This window comes from Lepidochelys olivacea, assembly GCF_965140295.1.
Source record: "Lepidochelys olivacea isolate rLepOli2 genome assembly, chromosome: 1".
Classification (NCBI taxonomy): domain Eukaryota; kingdom Metazoa; phylum Chordata; order Testudines; family Cheloniidae; genus Lepidochelys; species Lepidochelys olivacea.
In genome coordinates this window covers 315,700,902-315,724,150 of record NC_140411.1, presented here as the reverse complement: position 1 = coordinate 315,724,150, position 23,249 = coordinate 315,700,902, and the positions used below count along the sequence as shown (strand labels likewise).

The 23,249-nt window shown below is 42.0% G+C and overlaps 1 protein-coding gene across 1 annotated transcript in view; it reads left to right on the top strand.

Moving 5' to 3' along the window:
• Positions 1-23,249, top strand: part of TRABD (TraB domain containing) — a gene marked incomplete at its 5' end in the record, with an annotated part of 50,419 nt that overhangs the window by 2,092 nt on the left and 25,078 nt on the right. The window contains 4 exons of the mRNA XM_084621218.1: positions 16,314-16,375; positions 18,994-19,072; positions 19,574-19,740; positions 22,116-22,256. Of these exons, the coding sequence (XP_084477344.1) occupies positions 16,314-16,375; positions 18,994-19,072; positions 19,574-19,740; positions 22,116-22,256 (449 nt within the window). The remainder of the gene's footprint in view (positions 1-16,313; positions 16,376-18,993; positions 19,073-19,573; positions 19,741-22,115; positions 22,257-23,249) is intronic.

Here is a 23,249-nt window from a genome sequence, read left to right as displayed (position 1 = left end):
TTCTGTGATTTTGTTTGTTTGTTTGGTTTTTGTTTTACTTCAGTCTTAAACAGCCGCCACCACCACTCTCTCCCGCCCCCATTTTTATCTTATACTCCTGTTTTCTTGTCAGATGTTAGTGTTGTCCTATAACTTAAAGTAAACTCCTGTGAAATAAAGAGCTTGAATTAAGCTCTAAAAGTAGTCATGTTTCACACAGACCCTGGTAGCAAATTTTTGGCCTCAAACCTGCCATCATTTCAGCACATGCTTAACTTTACTCAGATGAGTAGTTCCAGTGAGCTTTAAACTTGGGACTATTCCCATGTGTTGCTGTTTGCAGGATTGGAGTATTTATTTTTAACCAGTTTCCAGAAAAAGTTTTTGACTTTTGGGTGTGTTTTTTGTAAGGGTTTACTTATCTGAGAGACTTTCATTTTGTATTTATTGAAGTAGAAAACAACTTGACAACTGCTAACTCTCGCTTCTGGAGGAAAAATGCCCAGGAGATTAAACTTTTTGCAGTGACACTGTAGTTGTGCATGCATGGTACTGTCAATAACACACACACAAAATAGAGGAAACTTGCTTCTAGGAATTTTTCAATCCTCCATTTTCAGCAAATATTAAGCTTACACACAGGGAAAATACATTTACATAACATTATCTCTAGATATTTAAATTGCTTGACTGTAGTGGGTTGTATGGGTTTCTTGGAAAAAAAAATGTAAAGGTATGCTAATAGAATTCATTATCTTGTCCTTTTTCTGTTTGTGGATTAAGCAGACTCTCTCACATTTCAGCAATTTGATTTTTCTAGGTTTTGGGTTGTGATTGGTTGTGTGTTTTTTGTTTTGTGTGTGTGTGTGTGTCATACCTGTAACATCAGCATCTAACCGTAAATCTCAGTGTTCTAACAGTATACTCATGTCTTGTTTAATTCAGTGATGACAGTGTTAAATGGATTTTTTTGGGTGGGGGGGTGTATTCTTACTGCTACATGCTGAAAAATAAGTCAGGCACAGACCTAAGGCCTTTCTTGTTTTTGGGAAAGGGAGGTGAGTGTAGAGGGGAACCACCTGGAATAGGAATAAAATGTGTTTTGGAGGGTGGGTTTTTGGTTACAATTTTTGTTTATAAATACTGAGATGTAGATTGCCTTATGTATCAAATGTGATTGTTCTGTCCTGAGCAATAATATTGAAGCAGGTGGGCAGACTTGTAGGAAAGAGATCTTTTATTGAGTATGTTGAGTGGACAGATCGAAAATTCTAGAGGGTGTCAAGATCCAGTGTTCTGGTTGGGTCTACCTCTAACAATAAGTTAAACAGGAAGCTGGGGGGAGCAGTAGATATGCTGGAGGGTAGAGATAGGGTCCAGAGTGACCTAGACAAATTGGAGGATTCGGCTAAAAGAAATCTGATAAGGTTCAGCAAGGACAAGTGCAGAGTCCTGCACTTAGGCGGAAGAATCCCATGTACTACTACAGGCTGGGGACCAACTGGCTAAGTGGAAGTTCTGCAGAAAGGGACCTGGGGATTACAGTGGATGAGAAGCTGGATATGAGTCAACGGTGTGCCCTTGTTTCCCAGAAGGCTAATGGAATATTGGGCTGCATTAGTAGGAGGGTTGCCAGCAGATCGAGGGAAGTGATTATTCTCCTTTATTCAGCACTGGTGAGGGCACACATGGAGTATTGCATTCAGTTTTGGGAGCCCTCCACTACAGGAAGGATGTGGACAGATTGGAGAGAGTCCAGCAGAGGGCAACCAAAATGATTAGGGGGGTGGGGCACATGCCTTGTGAGGAGAGGCTGAGGGAACTGGGCTTTTTTAGTGTGCAGAAGAGAAGAGTGAGGGCGGGGATTTGATAGCTGCTTTCAGCTACCTGAACGGGGGTTCCAAAGAGGATGGAGCTCGGCTGTTCTCAGTGGTGGCAGATGATAGAACAAGGAGCAATGGTCTCAAGTTGCAGTGTGGGAGGTCTAGGTTGGATATTAGGAGAATGTTCACTAGGAGGGTGGTGAAGCACTGGAATGGGTTATCTAGGGAGGTGATGGAATCTCCATCCTTAGAGATTTTTAAAGCCTGGCTTGACCTGGCTGGGTTGATTTAGTTGGGGTTGGCCCTGCTTTGAGCAGGGGATGGACTAGAGATGAACTGCAGAGATCTCTTCCAACCCTAATCTTCTATGATTCTATGAATATAAAATACTACACACATACTTCATGGCAGAATTCTTTCCAAGGAAAGCTGAAGACACAAAAAAGTCATAGCTCTGCTGGGGCTACAGAATTTGAGAACTAGCAGCCTGGAGAGTGGAATCCACATGCATTCCTGCGTCCTTGGTACCCAACTCAGCTAGGTTCCTCCTAGACCCTGACACTTTCTCCAGTTCCACTCATCAGTTACATATTTCATATTTTATAACAAACACAAATAATTAATTTCTAGTCCCATAAAATGTCCACAGGTCAGAGGTTACTAGCACTTAGCATATAGAGCTCTGAGGAGGCTGTAGGTTCTTATACCATGCTTATCACCTTAATAACTGAGCTCTTTCCAGTAGTGCATTACGGTATGTGACTAATATCTATCACATGTGGCTTGTTCTGTCATCCTTTCTCCAGGAGGGAGAAGTGTGTGTGCAATGTAGTGAGGGTCTAGTGGTAGAGGTGCAATTTCCCATCACTATTCATTGGATGCATCTCTCCAGGAAGGACTCAAACCATCTTAGCACAATACCCTGGACCCCTGCTACCTCTCTTAGGTGAGACAGCAGAATCTCATGGTCAGCGGTGTCGAATGCTGAAGAGTGATTCGGGAGGATGAGAATAAATGCCTATCCTCTATCCATCGACAGCAGGCAATCCTCCATCAGTGCCACGAAAGCAGTTTCGGTCCCATGTCATGGCCTGAATCTAGATTGTGAGAAGTCTAGAATATTAGCTCCAGTTAAAACGGGTTCTTCTCTGTAAAGTCATATCTTTACCATGGACTTTAGGCAGGCACTTAGTCCCTGAGCTAATGTGATTCTTCAACAGATGACCAGACGTGGACTGTACTACTTCTGCCTCTTTATCACCTCTTTCCAAATCTGGCAACCTGTCTCTTCTCAGGGTTGTAGAGTCACTTTAAATTCAGCTGCTGAAATATGTTGATACAAGTATTCCCTGACACACAAGAAGGCAGAACCATGATCTGCAATAGACTGTGGTCAGAGCTAGTTGCTCCTGCTAAGTCTCAGAGGTGTGGGTGGTGCTGGTGAAATGTGCAAAACATAGATAGAATAGGTCACCTTGGTGATGGTTTTGAAACCAAAAAGAAAAGGAGTACTTGTGGCACCTTAGAGACTAACCAATTTATTTGAGCATAAGCTTAGTCTCTAAGGTGCCACAAGTACTTCTTTTCTTTTTGCGAATACAGACTAACACGGCTGTTACTCTGAAACCGGTTTTGAAACCGGTTCAAATTCCTAAATTTGTGTTTGTTGCATCATTGGGCACCAGATTTCAGCTGATGTGTCATGTTGGATATTTGTAGTATGTAAATAGGAAAGAGATACTACTTGGAAATGAAGATGACTTGTCTGTAAATATTGTAAGATTTTATTTATAAGCATTTAAATTGTATCAGCCTTAAATCCTTCGTACCGTTCTGTTTTTTGTGATAAAAGTAAAAAGAGACATAGGAACATACCAGTTGGCTGGCTAAACTTTCATACTGGGTAAAATATTAGGTTGGGGAAGGGGATCATAGATACACAAAAGGGAGCAATAGATGAGTGATAAGTATGAGTCATGACAGAACCCTGTATCTTCAGCTCCAAAACACAGGTTTGCGCCTACCACTTATGCAAAAAAGAGTTATTTGGTTAGTGAGGAGTAGTAGTAGGATCTTGTTAGAGTGGGATGGGACATACTTATCCAGCGTATTACATAAGCAAATGGATTCACAATAAGCTGGCTGTACCTGACAAACTCAAAAAGCTATCTCTGACAAAATTACAGTTTTAGTATACAAAAGGAATGCAATAGATTTTAATGTATGTAGACTTGAGTGAGATTTTACTTATGCTTTTTCATTGAAAACAAACAGATAAATTGTGTTCTGTCCAAGAATATTGAAGTATCATGGGACAAGATGGCTCAGGGTTTGCTAATGGAGTATAGAGCCTTTTACATGTGGTTGCTGGTTTGAATCCAGCCCTGGTCATTAATGACCATTGTTACATTTCGTGGCTGTTCTGTGATCTAAGTGAAGTACTTTAGTGGTCTCAGTCTAGTGTCCATAGAATGAATGTTCATATGGCAGTTTGCACTAATTGGCATCCTTGGCAGTCTTGGCAGAGAGGCCAGGGACTGAATATGCATCAAGGTGGATCGTCTTTCCTCTGAAGCACCTGGCTCTGTCCGAAGACAGGATACTGGGCTAGATGGACCATTGGTCTGACCCAGTATGATTGTTCTTGCATTCCCTACTCCCTAGCACTGATCCCAAAAGAGCAGGGCTGAGGCATATTGGCACGTCAGCATGGGGAAATATGCACGGCTAACAAAGACGTGTGCTATCCCTGTTTGTGGGTAAAGAGGACTTCAGACTGAAGGGTTGTTGGCACCAAATTTGCTCTACACAAATAAAAGGGATTGGAAATTTCAATAGAAGTTGGCACCTAGGTGCTTTTGAAAATCCCATCAGGTGCCTAAATATATTTAAAAATCTGGCCCTTGGGCTCTCAGTGCCTCAGTTTTCCATCTGTAAAATGCAATTAATCTTGCTTCCCTACCTCAGAGTTTATGACGATAAATACATTAAAGTTTGTGAGACGCTCAGATACTATGGTAATGGTGGGCCATATGAGTACCTTATATAGACATTGCAGACAATTAGGCATGTTTATAAAAAGTTATTGAAAGTTTGTTTCAATGAAAAATTAAAACAAGTTGTAGCAAGTTCCTTCCCGCTGTTTCTGACCAGTTATACCAATGATGTTTGTGCATAGACTGTAATAAACACAGAGCAGTTCTAGAAACAGAGAAAAATATACTGTATTTCCTTAATGGAGATGATAATAAAATGTTGGGTGAAACAAATGCTATTTTTCAAGTTTCTGCAGAGATAATAATGAAGAATAAATACTGTATTGGCTTAAAAAAACCTGGTTTCAAAAAAGTAGTTGACCACATCATATCATTAATAGAAAGGGAGAGAATTTTAAAAAAGCATTTTGTTGATTGACTCCAATTCACTGTCTGAACGGAACAAGTTCTTTAATATTCAGGTGCGTTCAGACAAAGATATAGGGCCAAATTCAATCCGTGTGTGTGTGTGTGCGCGCGTGTGCAATTTCTACTGATCTGCCTGAAAGTCCTTTCTTCTTATGCTATGCTTGAAATATGTTCCTACAAAGTGATAGTAACAACAGAGGAGGTGAGGAATGACTCTTTAATGGTAACTTGTTTTTAGTGTCTTTCAGTTTAAAGTCCTGTCTGAACCCTGCATTCATGTGTCTGATGACTGTGTGTTTATCCTCTGTTTGCAGTGGGGAGAATAAGAGATCAGGGACAGTTTCAGGTACCTAATTATACAACAAGAACTGAAACAGTGTGGTGAACTAAGACACCATACGCTAGGAAAAAAACTCTTTATCTGCAACCAATAGTTTACTAATAGAGTCCACCCAAGGAGACAGCAAGCATTCTGACACTCTTACTCTCGCTGATTCCTTTTTCCCCGCCATCAGTGTACCTGCAGTGTCCAAGGCAGAGGTGGTGTTACGGATCATACGTTGGCTAAACATGCTGGATGCCTTCCTGAATTGACCTTGGAATACCCACCATTGACGAGGCTGCTAGGAGAATACAAGGCCTGGTGTGATACAGTGCCAGGCTTTACTTTGGGGAAATCTGCTTTTTCACTATATCCTTTATTTATTCATTTCATTTTGTGCAGGATAGGAATTACTGGAAAAGCATGTCCCTTCCTTCAAAGATCTTCAAGTAAATCTGGGTAGTCAACCTTTCCCCCGGCTCCGCGCCTCCCCGCCCCTCCCAAAAAAAATTCTTTTAGGGGAGGATATTGCAGTCTCTTCTCCCCAATCCAGGAAATGTCGGTGTAAGTGAAGATGGCTGCCCACCCAAGCTGTCTTGCTGCAGCAGCAGCAGGAGGAGGAGGATGGTGATGATAATAATACCACCACTTAGATTTTATGCAGTGCTTTTCATGAGGGAACTTTCATCAGTTTCCCCATTTTACAGATTGTGCAGCTGAGGCACAGGGAGTTAAAGTGACTTGCCCGAGGTCATCCAGCAGGCCAGTGGCAGAGCCAGGAAAAGAACCCAGGTCTCCTGAGTCCTAATCCAATGCTCTCTCCACTAGGCAACACTGCTGTGTTTCAGGAAATGTCCCAGTCTCACTCCTGCTATAGGCTGCACGGACTCTGGGGTCTTTGACCTTGTGGAAGGCTTTGCATAACTTTGAAATATCAGTCTTCTTTTGTTGCAGTGCTGAAACCCGTGAACAGGAGTTGGGTAATTTCTTGAGATTCCCTAGTATTATGTGGTTGTATATGTTACTTGTATTACATACAAAAAGAAACTACACTATAAGAATGTTAAAATTGAAAAGTCAAGCACTGAAAAGTTAGCAAAAGCCTGAATTAAGGTTGCCCATGTAACCTTAATTCAGTCTCTTTGTGCATATACATTCTGATACAGGCGTTAATTACATGATCACATACTATTATTATTTTTCTAGAGGCCCATGCCTTATTCAGTGCAAGGGATAGATGATGCTTACTGAACAAGCAGCTGTTCAATCTTTTGTTTTTTCCTCATTGCTCAAACTGTGGCCCAGTCTTATTTACCACACACTATTCAAACACTGCTCTGATAAGAGAATTATTCATTTCCTCACGTGCGCTTTTGTATGGCATTCATCCCTGTAGCATCTAAGTGCTTCACAAACATTAATGGATTTCTCTTCACGACACCTGGGGAGCTACAGTGGTAGTATTCCCATTTTACACATGGGGAACTGAGGCGCAAAAGCATTAATGTCAGAAGTGTCCACTAATTTTGGGTACCTAATTTGAGATGATATGGGCCTGAGTTTTCAAAGAACATACAACGTTTTATAGCACTTTATTTATTTGTTATGTGCGCATTTCCCATTGACTTCAGTTGCAGATGTGAGCACTCAGCACTTCTGTAAATCAGACCCCAGGGGTGTCAAGATGGAAATCCAGAAAATGAGGAACGCACAATTAGTGGCCACCTGGGAAAAGTTTGGTTAAATGGCTTGCCCAGCATCACACTGAAAACTCTGTGGCAGAGGCACAGATAGAATCCAGTTTTCCAGTGCAGCATCTAACTGACATTATTATGAGACCATCCTTTCAGTTCCTGCAGTCCCCGGGCTTCTTTACTGCAAACCTTCTGACTTTTTCAACAAATGAGGCAGGAGTCCTACAGACAACAGCCTCCTTCGCTATACAACCCCAACTCATCCCCAGAGCATGTTCCATTCTCGATACTGCAACTGTACGAGGCAGTTGTCATAGGGTGAGCTGATGTGGTAAGGGTGTCGGTGCTCAGATGCATCCTGTGTCAGGTCAGCCCACCTTCCCAGCTGAAGGAAATAAGTCCTGTGATTACAGGACTTAAGACTAGGAGTACTTGTGGCACCTTAGAGGCTAACCAATTTATTTGAGCATAAGCTTTCGTGAGCTACAGTTCACTTCATCAGATGCATCCGATGAAGTGAGCTGTAGCTCACGAAAGCTTATGCTCGAATAAATTGGTTAGCCTCTAAGGTGCCACAAGTACTCCTTTTCTTTTTGCGAATACAGACTAACACAGCTGTTACTCTGAAACAGGACTTAAGACTGTGTCTCAGAGCCAGGCTGCTGGGATATAAAGGACAGCCTGATTTCAGGGCACAGGCTAGATATACAAAGGAAGTAGAGAGGCCCTCCTTAACTGCCAGATAGATGGCCTGGGAGTACAGTCCTGCAGGGAGCAGACCAGGAAGGTTGGAAACCAGTTTGTTGGAGGAAAGCTGAAGCAGAAGGCCTGAAGAGTCAGACCTGCTTGGAGTAGTTGGGCTCCTTCAGGAGACCCCAGGACAGGTTTATAACTCAAACTTAAGTTAAGCTGTCTTATTTTGGAGGAATAAAATTTGAGCCCTGAATTAAAAGGACTGAAATCGGGCAGCTGAGAATGCTTTATGATGCGCTAGCTGGTCAGTTGGCCCATTGGTTTACACAGGGGTGCTGTAGAAAAAAACAATATGGGATCTTGTGCAGTATGATGATCTTTAATTACATGAATGGGGGAAAACTGGCTTGGCAGCAGTACTGCTGAGAAGGATCTGAGAGTTGTGGTGGATCACAACTTCAACATGAGTCAGCAATGTGATGCTGTTGCAAAAAGGCAAAGGCATTAACAGAGGCATAGCATGCAAGTCATAGGAGGTGATAGTACCGCTCTACTCGGCGCTGTTTAGGCCCCAGCTGGAGTACTGTGTCTAGTTTTGGTCACCAATGTATAAAAAGGATGCAGAGTAACTGAAAAGGATCCAGAGGCAAGTGACACAGATGATCAAAGGGATGGAATCAAGCCATATGAGCAAAGGCTGAAGGAACTGAATATGTTTAATTTGGAAAAGAGGCGATTAAGGGGGAATATAATAACGGTCTTCAGATACTTGAAAGCCTGCCATAAAAAGATGGAGAAGAGTTGTTCTCTTTTGCTACAGAGGGCAGGAGAAGAGGCAGTGGGTTGAAATGATAGCAAAGTAGATTTAGATTAAATCTCAGGCAAAACTTCCTAACTGTAAGAACAGTAGGACAATGGATCAGATGCCTCCGGAGGTTGTGGAAGCTACTTTGCTGGAGATTTTCAAAAGGAGGCTGGATTGCCATCTGTCTTCAATGGTTTAGATGCACCAAATCCTGCATCTTGGATGAGGGTTAGACTAGATCAGTGTTTTTCAAAGTTTGGGTCATGGCATGTAAGGCACTGGGTCACCTTGCTCAGCACCCAGGGACTCTGGTGGCTCTGGTTAGCACTGCTGACTGGGATGTTAAAAGTCCTGTTGGTGGTACTGCCCAGCTAAGGCAGACTAGTGCCTACCTGTTCTGACACTGCGCTGCACCGTGGAAGTGGTAATGGGAGCTGCGTGGAGAGGGAGTGGTGCCTGCAGGTGAGAGCCACGCGGAGCCGCTTGCACGCCTCTGCCTAGGAGCCGGACCTGCTGCTGGCTGCTTCCAGGGCACAGCGCAGTCCGTGGTGCTAGGACAGGCAGGAAGTCTGCCTCTGCGCCACGGCTGCGCCGCTGACCGGGAGCCACCGGAGGTAAGCCCAGGCCCCAATTCCCAGCCCTGAGCCTCCCCAAACCCAGAACCCCTTCCTGCACCCCAAACCCCTCATCCCCAGCCCTGAGCCCCCCCAATCCAGAGCACTGTCCTGCAGCCCAAACCCCTCATCCCTGGCCTCACCCCAGAGCCTGCACCCCTTGTCCCAGCCGTGAGCCCCCCAAACCCAGAGCCCCAACCCCCTCCCACACCCCAACCCCCTGTCACAGTACTGAGCCCCCCATCTCAGCCCTGAGCCCCCCTGCACACCAAACCCCTCATCCCTGGCCCTACCCCAGAGCTTGCACCCAGAGCCCTGACCCCTTGCCCCAGCCCAGAGCCCCCTCCCACACCCTGAACCCCTCATTCCTGGCCCCACCCCGCAGCCCTCACCCCTGCACCACAACCTTCTGCCCCAGCCCTGAGCCCTCCCCAAACCCCTCATCCCCAGCTTCTTTGGGTTGTGGGCATCAACAGTTTTCTTCAACTGTGTCCCCAGAAAAAAAGTTGGAAAACCACTGGACTAGCTGACCCTTGTGGTCCCTTCTAACCCTATGATTCTATGAACGAGTGGGCTGAATTAAGGTTGCACAGACAACCTTCATGCTGCCATGTCCTAATTTCTGAGGGCTGGGTTTTGCAATATCATTTTGTGTGTGGGTGGTTGGGGGGCGTGTTTAAAAAGCAAACTGAAAAAAACAAATATCCTTATGTGGAACCATATTGACTCCAATGTGGGTCACCAGCAGAGTTGGAACCTTTAGATCCAGAGCACAAACCTCTGCCACTTGGGCTAAATGAGTAATTTATAGCACTGATAGGTTATCTTCTGTGTAGGCCAGCCAGCAGAGAGGAGGGGATGAGGCATGCACTTTGCCAGGGGGGTTCACAGCTATTTGCTGACAGTATAGGAGTGTTGAGACTAGGGCAGGGGTTCTCAAACTTGGGCTCGGGCCCCTCAGGGGGTCACAAGGTTATTACATGGGGGGTTGTGAGCTCTCAGCCTCCACCCCAAACCCCGCTTTGCATCCAGCATTTATAATGGTGCTAAATATATTTAAAAAGTGTTTTTAATTCATAAGGGGGGGGTTGCATTCAGAGGCTTGCTGTGTGAAAGAGGTCACCAGGACAAAAGTTTGAGAACCCCTGGACTAGGGAATGTTGTGTTCCATTCCAGGCTATGGAGGAGAGTGTTCTCTAGTGGTTACAGACCCTTCAGCCCTTGGCCCCTCCAGTTTTTACCAGTCTCACCTCCCTCACATTCCCCTCTTGGCTCCTTGACCTAGTTCCCCTTCCCAACTCTTTTTGATTCCTCATCCCAATCTCCCTACTTGCCCTTCCCCAAGCCCAGCTCCTTGCCACTCAAGCAATTCCCTCATTCTTCCCCTTGCTGCCTGGGCTCCAGTAATGGGAGTTGTGGCATTATACCCATGTATTCTTCATAGTGATATTGTTATGATATGATTATGGCATAACTATATGATGTATTTTATGCAAGATAAGGCATATGAGATATCATTGGAAAGGTTATAATTTACTGAATATGATTGTCCTATTTGTATGCATGTCTCTTTTCCTAACTTCAGACATAAAAAATATTGTCTATACATCTATTACAAATGTGATTACACCTGGAGAATGCCCACTAGGCAGACTGCAATCAGTCTAGATGGCTGGTTTTGAAGGGCCATTAGGGAAAACAATAGGTCTTAGAAGATGCTAATCTCCCACCGGGAAGCCTTCCTGGGGATGCTGCAAACAGCCTCTGAGTTATGGCTGCAGTGACATGTGACCAAGTTGGCTGGTACTGGACTCCATGATAATACGGGGGGTGGGAATCAAACTGGGAGACACAGGATTCCCACCATATGCAAAAACTATTTAAGGCAGGGGAGTGACATCATTGTGGTTCGTTCTTCATTGACTCCCTGCCTAAGAAAAAGGACTGCTGGAAACACCTGAGAACAAAAAGACTGGACTGCGGGGAAGGGCTGAGCCCAGGTGAGAGTGTTGTCTGTCTTGTGAAAGAAATATCTGGAGTTTTAAGCTGCAAGCAATGCAGCTTGTCTTCAAGAATCTCTGCAATCTGCCTAAAAAAACATTTAGGGTGAGAATTTGTTACTTATAACCAGTTTCTTTAGTATATTTGTTTTATTTGCTAGGTAATCTGCTTTGATCTGTTTGCTATCCCTTATTATCACTTAAAATCTGTCCTTTGTAGTTAATAAACTTGTTTTTGTTTTGTCTAAAACCAGTGTGTGTTGAAATCATATGTTGGGGCAGAAAGCTGTGTATATTCCCCTCCACATTGAGGGAGAGGGTGAATTTCATGAGCTTATGCTGTACAGTTCTCTATGCAGTTCAAGACAGTATAATTTTGGGTTTACACTCCAGAGGGGATGTGAACTTGAATACTGGGCAGTTCCTTAGCTGAGCCTTCCCATGCAGAGCTGATCTCAGCATCTGTGTGTGTAGCTGCAGCTGGGTGTGTCCCTACCTGTATGTGTGCTGGTAAAGTGCAGTCTGAAGCCTGGGGGAAGGCTGGACTGGCTTGCCGCAGCAATACAGCATATAGCAGCAATACAGGTTGGTGGGTCAGGCGGCGTCAATGGTACCCCAGTTCCAGGCAGCATCCCGAAGGGGAGGGGGGACCCATCACAGGAGTATTGTGAGCACTTGAGAGACAAGTCTCCCTACTCTCAGTTCTTCTGCTTGGTGCTGCAGCAGTCGCTGGCCGGTGAAAAGAGCAGTTGCAAGAAAAGTCCTGCTTGGTTCCTGCAACCTTGGGGTGGAGTACTCTGAGTCAATGGGATGGTGCATGTGAAATGTGGTCAGACCATAGGAGCTGTGTGGGGACAGAGCATATACTTTTCAGTACAGATGGAATCTTTGTAGAACTTCAGGCCAAACTCTCAAGTCTCTAATGAGCATGTGCAAACTGAGATTTTTTTTTTTTCCAGAGGCTCTGAACGTGGACAAATTTGAACAGATTTTCAGTAAGATTGCAAAAAGCACATCCTAGAAATTTGGCAAGGGTGTTGCCATAGTACAAGTCCATGATCCCAAGCATGGGAGTGCTAAAGCTTCTTAACAGTACCGTTGTAAGAATTTTTTAACATGGGAAAAACAATATATTTTTCTCTGGTTTTGTTTTTGGAAGTGGTTGAACCATTGTCTGAAATCTTCCTCCTTCCATCTCCTCACAAAAAAAATTGTGGACAGCCAGCATGGTAAATTTCAGCCCAAACAATTAACTTTGGCAAAGTTATAAGCAACTGAAAACAGAATCTTAAAATGGAAAGTGTTGATCAACCTCAGCTTTACTGTGCCGCATATCATTATTTGTATTGCAGTACTGCCTAGAGGACTCCAGCTGAGATTGGCGCCCCATTTTGATGGGCATGATACACACAGTGAGAGACAGTGGTTGCCCCAAAGAGCTTACATTCCAAATAGACAGGACAGACCAAGGATGCTGTTGAGGCTAGAATTAACAAGGTGAAGTTCAGAGAAGATTTTTCTGTTAATTGTGCATAGTGGCATTCACAATTTGGTGAGAATTGGAGATGGTCGTTTTAAATTTTATCTGCGTGATGATTTAGAATCACTTGATGCTTCTGTATAACGTGGCTTGGCAGAACTCAATTTTATTTTATTTTTAATAATTTCAACAGGTAATCTCAGTGTTTTATTTTTAAGCATTTTTTCAATTTTTATCAATTTAAATTTTCACTGTTGTGCAAAATTATGGGTGTGGGTGTGTCAGACAATGGGAGAGGTCTGACAATGAATCTCAATAGATATTGAGATTCAAAAACCTAAAGCTTCATAATTGCTAAAACACAAATTGTCAACATCACATGTCAAAATATACAGAGTAAATATCTTTAAATCAAAGTCTAGTTCTCAAGCAGCATTTTTCTTACTTTGTCTGTCCATAAATTTCAATTATTATTGGTGGAAATAGGTTTTCATTGTTTTTTGTGTATACAGTGATACTTACTGATAAAAACCTAATCCTTCCAAGCCTATGTATAAGAGTTTGCTTTTTAAATGGAGCTTCTAATTTACTCTTTAACTCCCAACTGTAGGTAAAAGGCATGTGTTCAAACTTACCAAACCTTTCAGTTTGCCTCTAGAGCTCAGGTGTATGCGGATGCTGGAAAAACTCTGGGTATTTGTACATAAATGAGAAAATCAAGTGCCAAGTTGACCTAGTACAAAGGAATAGGTCAGTAACTGAGGCACAGCTAATTTGGAGTTATGCTTGTCTGCATTGTCTGTTTAGCATGCAAGCTATTTGGAGCAGGAACTCCCTTTCATTATGTTTATGTACAATGCTACTGAGGCATAAAAGACAGGTGTAAGTTAAAATAGCACTTCAGCTACACCCATCCCTTTACCTTAAGTTTTGCATATGTTTTTTTAAAAAGAAAAAGCAGGTGGAGTTGTGGGGGTTTTGTTCTTAACTGCACATGGTAAGAAAAATAATTCTTCTTGAAAGAATGTTAGCAGTTATGTTGCATACGTACAACTCTTGTCTGCATATGGACAAATCATCAGGAACTTAATCCCTTGGAGTCTTTGTAAGTAATTTTTGTTTTGTTAATGTAGTTTGCCCCAAAGGCTCAGAGCCTGATCTGTAGCTGCTCTCTGCATAGCATTCCTCTGACTTCATGGGGAATTCTGCCTACAAAGAGTCTGCAGAGTCAGGCTTTTAGGTCTCGTTGTAATTTGTCTTGTTGCCTGAACTGCAGTTGTTCTCCCCATGCCCCTCTCCAGTTTTCTGGGTGACCAGTAGCACTAGACAACCCTATCGTGTGAATCATTAAGGCAGGTCTATTCATATGGGCAGCTGTCTGAGCTACATGCTGATGCTTCTTGCTGCCCTGTTGGATATTTTTTTCTTCTAATATCCAACTTTAAGTGGCAGCCGGAAAGCAATAAAAATCCATTTGAATGAAAACTAGAAGTCTAGCCTGCAACAAAAGACTAAAATGCTATCCTTTTTAATGTACTGCAATAGAGGTGAAGGAGTATGTACAGTCTTTGTGTCTCTTACATCCCAGTGTGCAAAAAAGAAGATAATCTTGGGTGAGTGTCTTCCATGATCTGCTCAGGTAGACTGACTTGATGGAGGGTGAAGTCATGCCTGATTTTATTAGATGTCGTCAATGCGCTACGTGCTGTACAGAGCACGAAATAAAACCTGGTCCCTGATCCAAAAAGCTCGCATTCTAAGTGTGGTGTCTGAACAATATTATCTCCATGAACCAGGTTACAGAAGACTCTGATTCCAAATCCCTGCATGCTCATTATTTCTTTATTGTATTAACATTTGTTTTGGTGGTTTAACAATCTGTGGAAGAAGTTTGCATAAGGAAGGAATAGTCATTTAGTTCAATAGTTCTTACAATCTGCTGCATGCCCTGGACTAGAGGTTCACAACTTTTCTTATTGCACACAGCATTCCAGATCTACCAGCTGCCTGCGTACCCCTACCCCTCTCATCGCTGGTGTGTGTGTGTGTATGTTCTTCTTAACGTTGTCTTTAGCCATCTGTCCATATTTCACTGTTACCTACAGATATAGTTAGAATGTGACATATACAAAACCCCTCTTTCCTCCTCCTCCTCCTCCCTCCCGCTCTCCCCCCAAGTTCTGAGCTCAGTTAGACTGGACAGTTGTTGGGCAACTGAACCCATGCTGTACAGTGTTTGGAGGTGAGGGCTCTGTACATCAGTGTCTGTGTGTACCTGTTCTCATTGGTACATCTTGAAGTAAATACCATATTTTATATAACAAATTCCCACAGAGTTTTAAAGCTTTGTCTGAGTAGCCTATTATGAAAATGCAATAAATAATAAATAAGTGACCATTACATATTTTCTCCCACGCACCCTCCAGAGACATCTCTCATACGCCCAGGGGTACGCGTACCACAGTTTGGGAGCCCCTGCTCTAGACTATAACTAAAGTCCCTTTTTACCAACCTTGCATGATTGGGTCCAGGGAGAAAGAAGGTATTCCAGGTATATGCTGCAGCGTGGAAGAATGCAGCTTGAAAACAAGAGTGGGATGAATTAGGCAAACTTATCTCAGCAGCCTCTAATAGAGTGACCAGATAGCAAGTGTGAAAAATGGGGGGGGGGGGGGGGATAGGCACCTATATAAGAAAAAGCCCCAAATATAGGGACTGCCCCTATACAATCAGGGCATCTGGTCACCATAGCCTCCAAACAGCCTGATTTTTAAGTTCCACTAAGGCCTCTTTTTCCAGACAGAGAGGTGTGTAAAGGGGCCTTAGGGCTACTGAGAGTCAGGCCTCTTGGTTCATAAAGTTTTGTGTGATGCATGACACCAATATAAATGTTCGTTATGGGAGGCAAAAACTAATGCCTGGGTTCTCAGCCTGGGGTGTGAGAGTCCGCTAAATGGGTCCAGGGTGTGGGGTTTGTGAGCACCTTCCTGTTCTTTAGCCAGGTGGCTGAGTCGTCGCCAAAATAAAGGAGAGGGTGCAGAAACGTTTTTTTCTGTTGTGATATGGGTCATCTCAGGAAAAAGATAGAGAACCACATGCAATGGAACAACACTTTTCCTATTACCAAGAACTCTCTCTTCTTCCCCGACACCCTCCCTTGTATTTCCTTTTGTGTGGAGCTGATCTGCAGAAATTGATATAACCCTGTACATTGCAGAACACTGGGTAGCTGGGCTAGTAAACTCCAAATCCCCATTATTTCCAACTCCCGTTGATCCAGATGTTTTTGCTGTCTCTAAAATGTTTTCCATAAACAAGTTTGTACTAGATATCTCTAGGTTGCTTCTATTATCTTTTCTGTTTATCTGGAGAAGGTGGGGGATGGAAATGCCTATACTTTTCAGTATTTTTCTTCATTTTTTCATAAATGCTCTGACCTTTGCTAGTTACAACCCATAACCTTTTATTTTCCCCCACCCACCTTTTATTTTTTTTACAGGCCTCTTCAGATTAGTGAAATTAAACTACACTTCAGTAATGCAGGAGGAGCAACAGCCCGAGGTAAGGTTTGGAATAACCTCTTCCCCAGTAGTGATGATAGAAAGCACTTGACAAGGCCCAGAGTCAGCAAGGTACTTAAGCACATGCCCACTATTACCAGCGCTAAGCATTCAAAAATCATGGGATTGGCTTAAAAATAATTAAACTGTGGGTGGTGGTTGTTTGCTGTCCAGATTTGGGACCCCTAGGGTTTATTTTCAGGCTTTTCTTTGCAACCGGGAGGGGTAGAAGTGTACCCTTCTTTTATTTTTAAGTAAAAGCTGAGATTCTTACCTAATTACCTGACTTCAAGGGCTCATGGTAAAATAGTAGGAGTAACTTCAAGCATGCGAGTAGTCCCGTTGTAGGCACCTTAAGTACCTTGCTGAATTGTGGCCTAGATGCCTTTTTCCACCCTTGAATTCCTTCTGTTTCCCTTCTTCTCTTTCAACTCACTTTCCCATGTTCCTGAAATATTTTGCTATGGAAGACGTGTATGTGTACGTGTGTGTGTAATAATCATAAAATTAAGACACTGTTTCATCTGGCAAATAGTATTTACCCCCACCTCCGATTCACCCTCATTATATTGATAAAGCCATTACAAATGGCAGAATTGAAGGGGGTTTTCTATGCCACATATTTGAAAAATATAATATGAAATATTATTAATGTTTGAATAGAGTTGCTTACTCTGAAAGGCTCAAAGAATGGATACTCAGAGGCTGAGTGGGTACTTGATTATATTGATGATTGTATCTTGTCTATAAATATTCTTTTACTGCAGAACAGGTATATGGTGCACTGCCTTGAATTACTTAGATTGGGTACTCCAGAGCTGAAGTCAGAAACAGGTTGGGAGTTTGATTGCTCCTGGCTGGGGTTGAGAGCCTTGCTGCATCACAGTCAATGGCAAAAATCCCATTGACTTCACTAGGAGCGGGATTTCACCCCTAGTATTTAACAACTGAGAATTACTGACTAGACTAATGAAACGCCCCAAGGATTTGAGAAGTAAAACTTCCTTGCTAAAAGTAGTGTAAAGCTTTCAAGCATCAGATACGTTTTGTCTGTCCTTACTTTCAATTAAAGTGCCCCCAAAAAGGCACCTCTAGGTAAAAATATGAATTAAATGGGATCTGTGATGGGGTAGATGCTGTTGAAACTGCCATATAAGATGAACTTGCAGTCACCAAATACATAATTTACTGTGGTATGTGTTTGTTGGGTTGTTCATCTTGGTCCAAACTTTCAAACTTGGATGCATAAAGGGTGTAGCTATATTTGTACTGAAGCACCTAAGTTGTCTGTGTTCAGGTTTTTAAATATGGGTTTGGATATTTAAGTACCCAAGTTTGTAATTGTTTTTACCTTGGATGGCAAACATGATAAATGTAAACTGTGCTAGAATTTCTGAAAGCAGAAATATTGTGGTATGAAAGAATAAGGTAGATGTAGTGAAAAGTTTCCTCCTATGAGGCATTGTTACATCTTTTGTAGGAAGAAACTAACAAACTTGAAGGTTTAAAAATAGGAAATGTACATCCTTTGGAAATTACGTTGTTTACCAAGTAAATATTGGTAGGTGTTGATTCATTACCAGTGCTTCATTTGAAAGGAACTCTGAATAATTATTGAGCCACATCCAGTCACTGGCTTGAGAATGTGCTGATGAAGAATTCCAGATCCTCCCAACAATTACCAGAAATAATTTGAAATAATGCCCTTGCCTAAACATAGCTCGTAGTTGGGCTTTACTTTGTTTGTAGTATCTTTTGGCATTAATTATATTTCTCTGACTTGATTGGAGATTTGGTCAGTCCCAAAATACCGCAGGCTGAATTACAGGGAGTGCTCCAAGTCTGCATTGTCTGTAGTTGTATGATGTTAAAGCTTATATGTTAACTAGGAATTGAAGGGATTTTGCTAGTCAAAGAGCTGCTTCAGATATCTCAAGTTGTAAAATTTTTGAGGTAAATATTTGGATATCAAGTCGGATAGACCTCAATCCTTCAAAGACTTACATGTGTGCATTTACTTGAACTATTCATGTGTGGGAAGTAGCTTGTGAATAAGTGTTTGCAGGATCAGGCCTTATTTTGTAGTCAGTCAGTCAGAGTCTCTCTCTCTCTCTCATATAACTTAAAATGGCATAATACATAACAGACCCTTTTGAAAGAATGTAGATAGTTTGTGATATCTGATTTGCACTCTTCTTAGACTTCCAGTGGTACACAAGTTAAAAAGCTGTGAAATACGTTTTCCATAAGTAGCAATGCTTTTAGAATCATCTGTGCACAGATGATTCTAAAACACACATGATTCTTCTCTATAATATTTTAGAGAGTAGTCTGCTCGATTAGAATGTTTCATCAGATTGTGTGAGCTCTGTATTAGTTATAAATACTATCTCTTTCAAAAGATTTTAAATGCCTTTTGAATATATTTTTCTGTATCATAAATTTCCAGCTTACAAAAGAGCTGTTGAAAAAATCAGATTTTGCTCTCTGTCACTGTCTAACTAATTTAGTTGTTTAAATATTATACATGGATTCAAACTAACCAGACTAACAAGGAGAGAGGAGTATAAACCATTTCATTATAACTCCCATTGTCCTTTGAATTCTTATTTCATGCAGGCTGCTGCAGATCCAATGTCCTCCTCCGATGCACCGGAAGATGACCAAAAGGAAACTTCAGACGCATCACCAAATATTTGTATGTATTAGTTTGATCAGGAAAAAAGACATGTCATAACTGTAGAATGTAAAGCTAAATGTTTGCACTACTAGCAAGAATGTGGTGACTAGTCTAAAAAGGAGCTAATGACCCTGTGTAAAAAAGGTAGACATGTAAGTGGGGGAATTTCATCATTTCTGCCAAAGCTCTACTGTAAAGGCCAAATCTGAAAACAGCAATGATGAAAAAAGGGCATATTAGTCTAGGGTTTTATCTACTCCCATATTTTAAAACTAAAGTAAATATGTTCTGTTGTTGAGATCATAGTTATACCCAGCTTGTGTTTAAGCCGGGTCCTTCTCTCTAGGCAATACTTGGGTATGTACATATTGGATTCTGTATCATGGCACTACAATGACAGTGATGTTGCACTAGGTCATGAGGACGTTTTGTCATTATGTTACTGATGCAATGTTATCGTGTTGCAATGGCCAAAATAAACTTTTTTTATAGACGTGCATATTTTAATAAAATTTGTAGCTGATGCAGATGCATTTAAAATTCTCCTGGACATGAAGATGAAGAAGAGACAGAAAAAGCCTAATCTACCAAGCACTGTGACCGAACTCGTCACTGAGGAAGGGTCTAAGGTGTTCGTGGTTGGTACTGCCCACTTCAGTGACAGCAGCAAAAGAGATGTAGTGAAGGTAAGCATGCAGGTGGAGCCATTCAGTAACATTTTATTATATGCCTGTGTCAGGGTACCTTCCCCACTCTGAACTCTAGGGTAGAGATGTGGGGACCTGCATGAAAACCTCCTAAGCTTACTTTTACCAGCTTAGGTTAAAACTTCCCCAAGGTATAAAACTATTTTACCCTTTGCCCTTGGGCTTCCACTGCCACCACCAAACGTTTATCTGGGTTTATTTTATTAGGAACGTGTTGTTTGGAAACTTCTTTTTCCCCCAAAAATCCTCCCAACCCTTGGACCCCACTTCCTGGGGAAGGTTTGGTAAAAATCCTCACCAATTTCCATAGGTGACCACAGACCCAAACCCTTGGATCTTCAGAACACTGGAAAAAAAAGCATTCAGTTCTTGAAAAGAAGAATTTTAATAGAAGTAACAGTAAAAAAGAAGTAACAATAAAAAGAATCACCTCTGTAAAATCAGGATGGTAAATACCTTACAGGATAATTAGATTCAAAACATAGAGAATCCCTCTAGGCAAAACCTTAAATTACAAAAAAGACACACAGACAGGAATATCCATTCTATTCAGCACAGCTTAATTTCTGAGCCATTTAAAGAAATCATAATCTAACGCATATCTAGCTACATTACTTACTAAGTTCTAAGACTCCATTCCTGTTCTGTCCCCGGCAAAAGCATCACACAGACAGACCCTTTGTTTTTCCCTCCCCCCAGCTTTTGAAAGTATCTTGTCTCCTCATTGGTCATTTTGGTCAGGTGCCAGCGAGGTTATCCTAGCTTCTTAACCCTTTACAGGTGAGAGGATTTTTCCTCTGGCCAGGAGGGCTTTTAAATGTGTTTACCCTTCCCTTTATATTTATGACATCCTGGAAAGTTAACAAGAAACTAACTTGTTTTCATAATAATTAGAATTTTGCTATAGTGTCAGGGCATTTCGGGGTTAGGGTAGCAGAATATAACTGCATGATTCAGCCATGACTTTGCAACTAACATGCATGGTAGTGTATAGGATTGGGTAGCATCCCTTTAAGTAGCTTCTAATAGACATCCCTGTCTTCTATTGCAGAAGCCACTAGATCCTAACAGAGCAACAGTGTATTTATGTAGCTAGGCCTTGTATTTTTGTATACCGTCCCTCAAATCAGTTATTTGGAACCCAACTGTGTCTGTTTTTTTCCTCATATTCTTAAAGTTGTGTAGAGAGCAAAGACGTCACAGCTCTAATCTTGTGCAAAGTGCCACGAGTGCTGTTGTATTCATACATGGTTGAGACCTTGGTTTTACATCTCCTCCAAAGTATGGCACACTTTATAGTACCTGGGTCAATGATTCAATACTGCTGTGGAAGGGTAATTAATCACCATATCACAAGTACGTGGCTGAACTGAGAATAGAATCTAAGTCTCTTGACTCAGCCCTGTGCTTTCCTAGACTCCTTCCCTAAGGTTAGCTTGTTGGGTCTACAGGATTATGGTACGAAGATGTAAGCCATAGTGTATAAACAATAATTTGATTAAAGTGAACTGCTAGCAAGTCCCAAATGTTATCAGTAATTGGCATAAAAGCACCTAATTGTATATTTTTAGGCCAGATGCAGGTATAGTACAGGTAGCTGGCTTTAGGGCTTGCATTCTCTCCTATTGATAATTTAATGATAGTCATTCCAGGAAACTGTAACACTTTTGTGATGCTAACACATGATCATATGTTATCGCATAGTCATTTGGGATCATGCTGAGAATGGAAGCTGGAAGGAACTTTTAATTGCTCTACGTGCTAGGACTGTGGGAAGTGGAACAGGCCTGTAAAAACTGGGATTGTTTCTCAAACTTTGGGGCAGAAATAACTGAATCAGGACAGGTCTGAAGAGCTAGCAGAGCTCCATGTCCCATGCAAACTTTGCAATATAGATTGGCCCCGCCGCCCTGCTTGGCACTGGAAGCTGAGCAGGAGGAAATCTGTGCTAGAATCAGTCCCTCCAGCACTTTGGGCTCTTCATTTAGTCCTTGCTGATGGAAAGGCCTGTCCCAACTAGGTTTGTGATGCAGAAGGTCATAAAGTACCGTTTAAAATGAACTTTGCTAACATGCAGGGAATATGTTAAAATCAGATTTTTTTCCAGCACAATTGTTACTCCATGTTCCTGTCCCCAGATGGTTGGCAGGTGCTAAAAGCACGTGATAACTCAGAGCAATATCAATGGCCTGAAGCAGTTTATTTTTCATTGCCGTGTTAATTGAAAATGATTTTTTGGAATGGATTCCTATTAAGCCCCATACCTTACAAATAGCTCTCATAAAAAAATCAATATTTGCTGCAGTAGCTCTCCATCTTGTCCACGTTTATGTAAATAAATTCATCTTTTTCAGACAATACAGGAGGTGCAGCCCGATGTGGTTGTGGTTGAGCTCTGCCAATACAGAGTTTCTATGTTAAAGATGGATGAAAAGACATTGCTAAAGGAAGCCAAAGAAATCAATCTGGAGAAACTTCAGCAAGCCATAAAGCAGGTATGATTACCTTAGTGAAAATTAAATCTATCTGTGCTAAAAGGTAGTTCAGCAAACGGAAACATGGCTGCTACCAACTTCTACCACGCCTACTAGCACTTCAGCCCTAGTGTGAGCATAGCTGCAATGGTCAGGGCTTGTCTATGTGGGGAAATAGCCTGGAATAGCTGTTATGGAATAGGTACTCTGCACTAGCTCCCCATATGGGCACTCTTGAAGTGGATTAAGCTAAACTGCACAAAAGCACTGTTAGGGCTACAGTTCATGCTCCCCTAACCCGAAGTGTGGGGCTGTGTAGGCATAGCCTTAGTGCTAAATAAGAGTGTCTACATGGGGAGCTAGTGCAGAATAGCTATTGCGCTTTCAATTCACAACCTAGCTTATTTTGTATTAACTTCACTGTGTAGACAAACCCTCAGAGTTAAGGTTGTTTGTTAAGCCTTGGTTTCGGCAATTCCTGGCTTTTCAGTGCTTACCGCCTTGATTCTATAGTTGGATTTGTACAGGGAGCCCCTTTGATGTCAGCAGGGCTCTGCCTGGGTTTCACCATATGGAGCCTGTTGCAGGACTGGAGATTAACTTTGCAACCTTAATGTTCTTTTGACACTATTTTCTGGAATTTTAGCCAGACATCTTGTATATGTGTGTGTTCTGGGTATATAGTTTCTGAGTGGTAGATTTGGTTGCTTTTCCCCTTCATTATTAATTCCATTCTACATCATGTTAGTATTTGCTATTTGTGTTATATCATGGATGGGTTGTCAGTGGATTACGTTCAGGTCCTATCCAACTGGCTGGTTGTTATTGTGTGATTGTGTATGCAAATATAAATTCAGCCCTTTTTTATCTTTATCAAACAGTGAATTGTATTTGTGTTTAATGAAGTAAAAATTACTCAGTGGGGCAACAAATAAAAGTTGATTAAATGGTCTATTTATCATAACTTGAACAGACTACAAGCATTGGGTCACCAATCAATGGTGTCTTAAATAA